Consider the following 10,507-nt stretch of genomic DNA (forward strand, 5'->3'; position numbering starts at 1 on the left):
AGGAAGCCATGATGAGATGTACAGATTACGTGGCGCCATCGACGCGCGGTGAAATGAAATACATTATGCCTTTTTTGAAAATCAACTGTCATTTGATGTAAACAAAGGAAGGATAGATGGCGTAGCAAATTCTGCCCATCTCCGCTTTCATACATGCGCGGGGGGGGGGATGAATTTTTCCGGTCAAAAACAGGGGTTCCTTAACGCGGTAATCTTCCCTCTATTTCTTTTCTATCTCTTTGCGTGTAACCTTTATTTCGACCCCCGTCCACTAAAGCAGTACTATAGCCTGCCCTTGACCATGAACACTGTATCTCTAACCGGACGGGAAAAGCTGTAGCTTCCACCATACAAAATCACCTGCCGCCGCCACCGTCTCAGTAAAGGGGGGGGGGAGGTTCAAGAATTTGAAAGTTTCGGGCTGTCAAGGCCATATAATTCGTCACGTGGTCGACAAAACGTTCCGTTTGAAATGGGGATTTACATTCTTTGGATGACCTTGACGGCCCTGCGAATCGAGTACGGCCGACTATTTCAGCTAATACGAAGTAGGACGCACACGGACAGTGAGGGGGTACCTCTTTTAGGCTGATTCTTGACTAAAGTAACCGCACCAACGTTGAGGCACGGACTGTGTATAGAAAATACTATCCGTGATTGAGGGAGGGAATTGTGAGTGCAGCACCTACGACTCCTGAATCGGGGGAAGCCAAACCGTCCGTGTTGAATACCGCCGAGTCCTTCACGAGTCACGAAAAATAATGGCGAGATCTGATAATGCCTCTGAATAGAATGTGAAACTAGTTGTCAATTTTAATTGTTTATAATTAAAATATTTATTACGTAAATAAAGTGGTTTTTATCTTTTTAATTGAATTAATAAACATAAAAAACCATTAGTCATAAAATGCATAATGCAGCCAATAAATTAAAAAAACAATCATCATTTAAAAGTATTTTATTGTCAAGATATAAAAATTATCCAGTGTAATAGTTCTATAAATCCATTGGTATATTATATGGTATTTTTAAATATTTGGCAATTTCATTTTCTGTCCGTTATGGGCTTTTTTAAGTATTTTAAAGGGCAACGCAAGCTCTTAGGCAAAAAAAGAAAAAGCATGGTGCTTTTTAACCCCCTCCACCCCCACTCGATGCTGGCGAGACCATGCAGAGTTTATCGTAAATTTCGCACTTTGCATACATAGGCACACAAATGCCAGCTCACTTGCGTTGCCCTTTAATTAAAGCTGCCAATTACACCGGTAACATAACTTAACTAAAATCATATCTATTGATCTTATAAGTGTGATTTAAAATTAATATCCAACCTTTTTATTTTACCTGAAATAAAGTACAGTATTTGTGATAGCTAGAAAAACTAGTTTGTCCAAATTTGTTTTACTCTCAAGGCACTAAAAGAATAGTTCATACAAAATACCATACACCTCACTTTAAATCACTCCTTTAATTTAATAGAGATTTAAATTTTAGCTTCCATAAAAAATAGTTCTAAATTATCTTGAATATTTTAACAGTAAAAAAAATAATGACCTAAAGTTTATATAAACGGACGGATATCACCTATGTACAACATGATCATGAAAAAAGTTTGGTGTCTATGGCCTTTGGCCGACACCTTAATTTTGTTCTAAAAAATATCATGAAAAATTGAGAAAATGGTGTGTAATAATGGGATGCCTTTAAACACGCTAACGCAGTGTTGTGAACCAATTTCATTGGACGAACCTTAACGCTGAACGTTTTACGGGCGGGGGGAAAGACAATTTACGAATTATCCCCTAACCAATGAAAATTGTACACAAGAAAATCGAGGACTTTTGACGGGTTGTGTTCTCCTTGTGTTTGTTGCTCCTAGATAAAACCAAAAATAATTTAAACTCGTACAAAACCGTCAATGGGAAAGCTCTCAGTATTCGAATCTAGGGTACGAGTTTAAATTATCTTTGATAAAACTAATGGGGAATCAAAGTTTAAGTAGATTTCTTTGATTAAGAATACTGAAGGAATGTTTTGTTTAAAGTTAATTGTACAGAAAAAAATCTAAAAAATATGACAAAGAAACAAAATGGAATGTTATGATTATGTCTTTGAGATGAGATTTGTGTCTAAATTCAAACATTCCTAATGTTAAAAAACGCCGCCACCAGAACGAGAACTATAGAAATTCCAACAGTTTGAGCACCAGCCACTCTACAGTGTAAAGTATCAAATCTACTAGGGAGATCGTCAACCATTTTTTCAAACTCTGCTTCTAAAATCTGTCCATCCCAATATGTAATGGGGTCATTTAAAGGATATTCATAGCCTTGACGACATTCACATTTATAACCACCAGAATCAAAGCCACGACCTAATATAGGCACACACTAGTGTGGAAAAAAATTTACATTAAAGGAATGCTTATTTTAACAATAAGTTAAATAGACTTACTCTAGAGGAAGCTCTATCGCACTTATGTGTGTCTTTAAACGCATTAGGTGTGTATTCGTCTCCAGTACATTGGGTTAGATCTAACTCTGCCAACTTCATCGATACGGTTACAACTCCCCTACAGAAAAAGTTATATTTATAGTAACATTCCTGACTTTAGAGTCATATTGATAACCCACTTAAATTCCAGCCTGCTTTTAATACTATCAAATCCAAAGAAAGGTGCGGCGTATGTTAAAAGCCAGTCATTATGATATCCTTGGCAGTCGAAGAACGGGGCTGTCCAGTACCCGTGTTTCAATTCAGCTGCCTTGTATTGTAATGGATAATGCTCGTATTTTATATTAGATATTCCAGATGAATTAAATCGCATTTGAATTTTGGTAGTATAGGTTTCTAATTCATCCGTGTTAGTTGCCCATCTGGTTCGAAGGCTTTGAAACCATTCACTATTTGTATAAACATTTTCACCCTTTAATCTGGCAAGGTCATCTACAAAATAAGTTCTTGTGTTCCTCTTCTTACGGAAGGCATAGGGAGCGAACAGGGTGCGATTGATAAATTGATCTCGATCAAATGCTATTCCGCATGCCTGTATCTTTTCATTTCCTATAACAGCGGACAAAGCCTCTCCTATTATCTGATCCGCGGTTAATGGTCTATCGGGAACTCGAAATTCAGCAAATAACTCTTTTGGGTCAACAATTTGTAAAAATGAGGAGATGAAATTGGCTATCCTCAACGCTGTTCTAGCTTCATTTTCAAGTTGCTCTTCTTTTCCATAAGCAATGTCGGGTCTCAGTTTTAAAAGTTCTGGGAATGTATGGCGTATTTCGCCACATGTTTTTTTAGTCACATTTTTTTTCATGAAATTTATAACGGTGTCTGGATTAATTCTGGTACCATTGTTGATACTGTCAAATGTAATTCTGTTTTTAAATCGATTAATATACAATATCCTCTCTTCTTTTGAAAGTTTGTTGAGGTTTTGGGTCAAGACTCCCATATCTGTAAAATAATTACAAAGTTAAATGTTTTGCTTCTACAGCTGCGTTCAATAACTCTCAACGAAGTATCTGAAAAATTATTTTTGTTGAGGCCGTTGGCAACGTGACACAATATCTTGTTGATCGTTTTTACGCTTGTTGTAAATTTTGTAAAATATATTCAGTGGCGGCGTCTGCAGCTAGCCTTATTCCATGCTGAGACGTCACGTGACTATTGAGCAATGGGAAAACCTGCTTGACTGCTGATGACTTCGTTGCTCAACGGATGGAAAACGTGACGTCAAACCCCATTCAGTAAAAAACCACTAACCATTGAGCTCAGTGCTGAGATTTTTTAGAGTTACTGAACGCAGCCTAAATCAAAATGGTAATTATAATTTGTAAAATTTACATGAAATTTTTTCACAACGGAAGCCTTTCTTATACTCCCTCTCCGTAGCTCTCTCAACTATTTCCCCTAAAAACGGAGTTCTAACAACTCTAGGCAATCTATGACCAGGTCTGCAACGACACTGATAGCCTCCACGCCTAAAACCATACCCGTGAATTGGTTCACACTGAAAAATGCAATAAATATTTAACTATGAAATATTTTAATTTTGATTATGTCCATTACTTCTGTGGTATCATTGCGACATCGATCTGTTCCTGCGTAATGGTTGGGAGGCGGATTTCCTTCACCCAGAGGACATTGATTGATGTCGACTCGGTCAAAATCAAGCTCCATCACAGCCACAGCAACATACCTTCAAAGTTAATAGCATTAACTTGTTTTCAAAGGAGAATTGGATGGTAAAAAACTTTTAACCATACGTGGGAATTTCAATATGTCTCCATTGAGTATGTCTTGGGAAAATATCAGGAATAGGGACAGATGCTCCAAATACCCATTTGTTTGAACGGCCGCAATCAAAATAAGGCCTAATCCACTTTACAGGTGCAGGAATATCGGATGAAGCTATAATTACACATTGGAATTATTTACTTATCAATTTATCAGAGTTATTAGTTATTACCCGGTGGTCCGTGCCAAACAAATGTTTCATTAGTTCCGTTTATGTGAGTTATTTGAACAGTATATGTTGTTTTAGAATCCTGCCGTTTAGTATGGTCTGGTAGCCAGGCTTGGTACCATTCGTTAATTGTGTATTGGTCATGAGTATAATTGGAGCTTACAGATCCCAAGGGTATAGCACCCAAATCTTTAGCTTCTATCGTATTCAGGGTTGATAATCGTTCCAAATGAAATGGGTCGTAAAAATCATCAGATCTATAATTTGTAAAGCTTATGGTTAGTCTAATTTCTTTAACTTATTTATGTTTAACATTATATAAGCCAACCTAAATGCTCTCGGTGCGAATAAAGGCAGGGTTTTGTTAAAAAATCCTTTGTAAGAAGGCGTGAACGACATGTTGGGTGAAAAGTAAATGGCACTGCTGTTTATGAAACGATTAGCTGCTACATCAGCTATTGCAGACAAAAAGAAATACATAAATCCTGGCTCATCCCCATCTGGAGCCTTTTGTAATATATAACTGAAATAAACGTATCGTCAAAATATTAATACATAAACAAATTAGTCAATATTTAGTGTTAGTGTCAGTTATTCTAAACAAACCTGTAAAAGAAAGCTCGTGATAAAGCCATGTTTTGGATATGCAATATATTAGATCTATTTGGAAAGACAGGGTCTATTCCAAGTTTTGTGATATCGGGTATATGCGAAATAGTCGTTTTAGGTAGAAACAATTCGTTGACTGGTATAACTTTGCAATTATCTTCTCGAACATGAGCAACTTTACCTTTAATTTCGTCAAAAGCGTCTCTAGGCTGCCATTTGAACTGTGCTAATACTACGGCTAACCATAACAAAAGTATTTGACATACTACGGGCTTTATGAAAGTGTCCATGGCTATTTTTTATGGTTTAACTGAAAACTATATAGTTTAGAATTCAAACTAAAATTAAGAAAATCATTTTTTACGTGGAAATAAAAAAGGAGCCGACACCCAATACTTTCTTTCTTTACGCTTATGCAAATGAGTTTTTTGAAAACTTCCGGCCGTCCCGTGCTGCCACCTGGGTGCCATAATTTTTGGCGTTTCAGTAACGGCTCCGCGCTAATTTCAAGCAAGGGGTCATATATGTTTGGTTTCTTTTCTTCATGTTTATGCAGCTTAGCTATACTACTGCTACTTAGGAAGTTAAGATTTTAGGAATTTATTTCTAGGCTTCTTGAAATTTTTATGATTATGGAAGCTGCAAACTGTTGGTTTTGGCTTGAACCGTCCCCCCATTGGGAGTCTAAAGTTATGGAGTTTATTCCTGCATCAAATCGTATGTTTTAAAACTATTAAAAATATTATCTATAGCATGTCATTTTGTTGTGGTCAAATATGGTTACTTTTACTACCATGTCAGGCCAACACCAAACCTCCTTTTTTGCTTTATTATAATTTTGGTATTATAGTATTGTTACCTAAATAGTGGAACAATCTGTTCATCCCACACGCACTTTAGTTATTTTCTATCGATACTTTACCAGGCTCCTATACAAATATTTTTACCACTGATGGTATTGGCGTTTTTCAGAATAAGATTTGCCAAATGGTCAGTTAACCAGCAATTTTTATCTGGGGGTCATTTCAGTAATTGTATTAAATTGTCTGTCTGGATCAGAAGAATTGAAACATGTATCAAACGACCAAACAATTCAAAATTTTTTTGTGAAACTTGGTCGTAAAATGAAAATCTTCCCAAATTATCAAACTTCCATCCTCTATTTGAAAGACCATTTCTTGGCATTGAAGCTTTGTTTAGCTAGGGCTAGTAAAGAGGTAAAATATGTTTTCATTAAGACATAACAGCGGAGAAATGGAAGACAAAATTTATAAAAACCATTTTAATGTACGTTATAGACACGGTATCCAGTAACATTAAGTGACGTAAGACTTTGCCACAAATATTACACTGACCCTTCGTTGTCAAGAACAATTGAGTCATTAAATACAACCCAAGAGCTATGTCTCAAAATGTATTGTGACTTTCTAAAGCAAAGTAACTGCATAGACGAATGGAAATTTAAAGATTTGCTAAAACAAAGCTTTACCGATGAAAGATCTGCCTATTTGAATATCAACATTCTGATTCTTGGTCACCCATCAAAAATCTATGTAAATTAATCTTTGGATTTATTGAGAATTTTTTGTGAAATCTTTTTTACAGGTGGACCTTATGAAATTGCTTTGTCAAGATCGGAAATTATATCACATAAATGTTGAAGTTCCTCTAGATGCTAGTTTCACTGAAAGTGAAACAAGTATTAATATTAAGATTGATTCTGTAAAGTTGCATCAGGTATTATCTTTACTAGGCAGTGAAAATTCCACTAATGTTACATTAAGAAACTCCAGTAAATATTCAAAAAGTGAAGTAAGGAAATTTTCTATTAACTTCTCTAAACCATAATTAAATATAAAATCTTTGGTTAGTCATATGTTCAAGAAATTCTTCAGGCATTTCTTACCCTTTTGGTTAACAACAGAAATGAGATAGCACTGGCGAAAGCATTAACTTCGCCATTAGTTAAAATGAACCACGAAGGGTTCACATCTCTAAAACACTTATCATGCAAGAAAAAAATGCCCATGTGTCAGGTTAGAAATTATAACAAAATGTACCCCAAAATTTGTAGCTCTATTGGCACATTTTATTCTGTATTATTTGAAAACTAGACTGCAGTGTCATATATGACAAGACTGAAACTTGGTGGAAAGAGCTACGCTCCCCCCAACAATTGTTCCCTTCGAGAGCATGTAAAAGAATTAAATGAGTTTGTAGAAATTGTAAATAGATTGCAAGATATATTGGAAAATGAATGTGATCAGAGGTAAGGTTTATAAAATTATTCCCGATATGCATTGCTAATATTGCATCTTGCAGGATTGCGATTAGAAAAATTATAAATCACGTGAAAAATTGTTTTCTAAAATGTTGTGAAATAAAGCGAAATTCTGTAATAATAGCCGCCGAAAGGATTCAAAGCTTAGCCTCTGCTATTATAGGAATTGACGATGTATGGCCTTAAATCTCTCACCACTAAGTCCAATATTGGAAATAATATTTTGGTTGTTGTAGAATGATGATGAAAAGAATAATATGATTGGATTCGAGACTTTGTTATCAATTAGAAGGATAGTTGACCAGTTATGTTCTAATAATGCTTATGAAGATGATTTAAGCTCAATTTATAGTGATAATCAAAATCCTGGAACGCCCCTGAATGTCCCTTCTGTTTTGGAGTATTTTAAGTAAAGGGTTTTGAAGTACAAGCCTCAGTCAATCGTTACTATAATGGTGAATATTTTCAGAACTCCTCAAGAGGAAATTTTGGATACCGAGATCTCCCTTAGGGAAAGAGTTGAGAGTCAAATAAAACATCCTGTATGCTCCGTTTCTTTTCAGTTTTTATAAGTAAAAAATGATCGGTAGTAAAAATTTTATCAGTTTAAGTCGTTTTAGATTCAAATTTCCCTCGCGTAGAAAGGTTTCTAGGTTTTACGTTTCGTTCATAGATCGCGTGACCATATCCATAAAAACGAAAGCCGCTCGATACTTTTACGGCATTATTTGGCTTTTTAGTTGATACTGAGGCACGTGAGAAGTCCATAAACAGCAGGATTTTCGTCTGCTAAGATGACGCTTTCTGGTTTATCGTCTATTTGTAGACATAAATTCAGCAGTTTATGATATTCTTAAAATAAAGAAAAACCGTCTCTATATTCGTTTACCGCCTCTTCTGGTATTTGATCTAATATCGAATAATATTCGGAAATATTGGGTAAATTTTCGACGAATATTCCCGCTTCCCCTATCGGCCTGTGCTACCGCATAGAGGGTGAAGCCAAAACCGGTTTTGGGAGGAAGACATTTCTATGATAGAGCTCTCGCTAGGACGGCGGCGCCCAGTAAAATTCAAATAAAATAATCTATAGGGCAATCTTATATAAAAGAACGTACGTCATTGGTCAGTTGGCTCTCACAAGGTGTCAGCAGATACCTTTTTGTGTGTACTGATAATTTGTTTTTATTTACGTCATAGGTCACGTATGACGTCATTAAATAATTCAGTTCTACCATTTAGATATTAAAATTTGAAATATTTTGACTATTAGACCTGTATTCGAGGAATATTCGGGCCTAATATTCGATAAGGGTTAAAGGTAGTATTTGCATTAAGCCTAACCATTCGGTATTTGGTTCGGAAACTACTATTCGTCTCTTTACGGTATTCGATTACAAATTTTTTGGGTATTCGATATTCGTCTCGATAGGCAAAAAGTGCTATTAAGAAAAACGCTAGAAACGAAATGGCACATAAAACATTTTACGCTGATAGTCTATTTATAACATTTGTCTACCGTTAAATAAATTTATTAAAATAAATTTTATCTCGGTTTAAGGCCTATTCACACGGGCCAACAACTTTGTTGGTGATTTCATTATTTGAGACGAGTTCGCAAAACATTGCGTTTTTGCACGCTCTTCGCGAAAGGTTCTTGTCATTTTACTAGAACCCGCGAAACAAATTCTTCTACTTCTACAAAATGTATCAATTTTTATTAATAAAGGTGGGCAATACTATTATTTTATTTTTATTCAATAAAAATAGTGGGATAATTTTTGTAAACACTAAACAAAGTTTAAATATTTGAAGCTAAGTCTCGGTCCCAAAAACCATAAATTTTTAAAAAATTGCGACTAACATGTGGAAAGGAGCTTACTTGGTTTAATCATGAAATATTTGACGATTCTTCCTATGCAGATCGGGAAATTAAAGTTTTTAGCTGGCTTACCATGGGGAGGTATCGATTTACCGATTGCACCGACAGTCAGACCACTTAGCCCAGTTTCGGAGAGGTACGTGTCCCATAATATATTTATAGTATCTCCTTTATTAAGTTGAGGTAAGCATTTCATGTTTTGGGGGTCTAATATGTTTCAGGATACAAGAAACCGTACAAGAAAATGCAATGACGAACAATCTTCCCAATGATGAGAAAGGTGGAGAAACTCCAAAAAGGAAACGGAACGACGGGAAAACCGGTGGCAAACGCCCGATTTTGAGTGACACGACCAACCAGAGGAAACGGAAAAAAACGGCTTCTTCGGCCAAGGCTGGAAAAAAGAACGCTTTGCTTAAAGGGCAACAGCCACTCACGAAGTTCTTTGGAACGAATCAGAAACTAACCCAAAGATAATTTTTTGGGCATATTTTGTTTATTAATAAATATTGTCAATTACAAAATCGCTGCTTTTTGAATATAGCAATGCTATTTACGCTTGGGATTGATCAATAGTAATCTAAGAAATATACTGTAATATAAAGTAATCCAGGGTTCGTACACGACCTATAAAGTCGGGGCATTTGAAAATGGCACCAAAAAGTTAGGGAAATAAATTTTTTAGAGATGTTTTAAAAATACATATTAAATATTTAGCAAGATTTTACCTCAAACCATTCATTTATTCTACAAAATTGGCCAGGGAAATTGATTCCGGAAATTTTGCACGAACCTTGTAATCTTCTTTTTAAACACTAGTATCAGTCTGTAGCTTTTGTCTGTGACTGCCATTTTGGGCGGGTTTTTTTCTTAATGGTAAAAGCATAGGTTATTTAAGATTACTGGATACTGTTAATTTTATTCGATTGGCTTTTCAAATTCGGCATTTATTGATTTTCCAGAACTTATTTGATGTGGCCGTGATGAAGCTCGTAGAAAAGGGCGTGTCTTGAAGCGAGAAAACTCACTAGTAAAACACTCGCACCATTTATAACCATACAAATACCTGAAATTAGGTATCACTACACTTCTTTCGCGAAGAACATTATAATTACTTCAAAATATTAAGTACGATAACAAATTGAAGATCTTAAATCCATTGTTTTATAAGTCTTTTTAGCGCGGGAAGATCGCCTATTTGTTACCATGACGACGCATTCTTTTCGCGTCAAACCTCGAGCCAATGAATTTGAAATGTCGT

General features: G+C 35.6%; 2 protein-coding genes across 3 annotated transcripts; one reads left to right on the forward strand and one right to left on the reverse strand.

Annotated features, from left to right (window-relative positions):
• Positions 1–1,449: 1,449 nt before the first annotated feature.
• Positions 1,450–5,456, reverse strand: LOC149932357 (uncharacterized). Its single transcript, XM_090156361.1, has 9 exons — positions 5,081–5,456; positions 4,803–4,997; positions 4,478–4,731; positions 4,275–4,419; positions 4,078–4,207; positions 3,853–4,018; positions 2,634–3,462; positions 2,455–2,572; positions 1,450–2,390 (listed from the first exon to the last, which is right to left on the reverse strand). The coding sequence occupies exons 1-9, from the start codon at positions 5,371–5,373 to the stop codon at positions 2,136–2,138; spliced, it is 2,385 nt and encodes a 794-aa protein (XP_090012487.1). The 5' UTR covers positions 5,374–5,456; the 3' UTR covers positions 1,450–2,135.
• Positions 5,457–5,673: 217 nt separating this feature from the next.
• Positions 5,674–9,770, forward strand: LOC149932358 (PCNA-interacting partner-like). Of its 2 annotated transcripts, XM_090155955.1 has the most exons (12): positions 5,674–5,800; positions 6,113–6,300; positions 6,382–6,636; positions 6,689–6,782; positions 6,837–6,895; positions 6,955–7,119; positions 7,198–7,352; positions 7,406–7,538; positions 7,601–7,773; positions 7,834–7,906; positions 9,288–9,382; positions 9,468–9,770. In XM_090155955.1, exons 1-12 carry the CDS (start codon positions 5,710–5,712, stop codon positions 9,721–9,723), a joined length of 1,737 nt encoding a protein of 578 aa, XP_090012081.1. In that variant the 5' UTR covers positions 5,674–5,709; the 3' UTR covers positions 9,724–9,770. The 2 variants fall into 2 exon arrangements, with proteins under 2 accessions (XP_090012081.1, XP_090012080.1); XM_090155954.1 differs by having other exon boundaries at positions 6,689–6,895.
• The last annotated feature ends 737 nt before the right edge of the window (positions 9,771–10,507 follow it).

Source organism: Leiobunum rupestre, chromosome 8 (assembly GCF_980474605.1).
Source record: "Leiobunum rupestre chromosome 8, qqLeiRupe1.1.hap1, whole genome shotgun sequence".
Taxonomy (NCBI): Eukaryota; Metazoa; Arthropoda; class Arachnida; order Opiliones; family Sclerosomatidae; genus Leiobunum; species Leiobunum rupestre.

What these genes read in the sequence shown, in the direction of transcription:
- LOC149932357 (XM_090156361.1), bottom strand. Translation starts at nt 5,373, where the DNA reads ATGGACACTTTCATAAAGCCCGTAGTATGTCAAATACTTTTGTTATGG. An exon ending in TTCGCACCGAGAGCATTTAG is followed by an intron (nt 4,732 to 4,802) that starts GTTGGCTTATAT and finishes TACAAATTATAG; the next exon opens with ATCTGATGATTTTTACGACC. An exon ending in TGTTTGGCACGGACCACCGG is followed by an intron (nt 4,420 to 4,477) that starts GTAATAACTAAT and finishes GTGTAATTATAG; the next exon opens with CTTCATCCGATATTCCTGCA.
- LOC149932358 (XM_090155954.1), top strand. Translation starts at nt 5,710, where the DNA reads ATGATTATGGAAGCTGCAAACTGTTGGTTTTGGCTTGAACCGTCCCCC. An exon ending in GTAAATATTCAAAAAGTGAA is followed by an intron (nt 6,896 to 6,954) that starts GTAAGGAAATTT and finishes ATCTTTGGTTAG; the next exon opens with TCATATGTTCAAGAAATTCT. An exon ending in AGAGTCAAATAAAACATCCT is followed by an intron (nt 7,907 to 9,287) that starts GTATGCTCCGTT and finishes CTTCCTATGCAG; the next exon opens with ATCGGGAAATTAAAGTTTTT.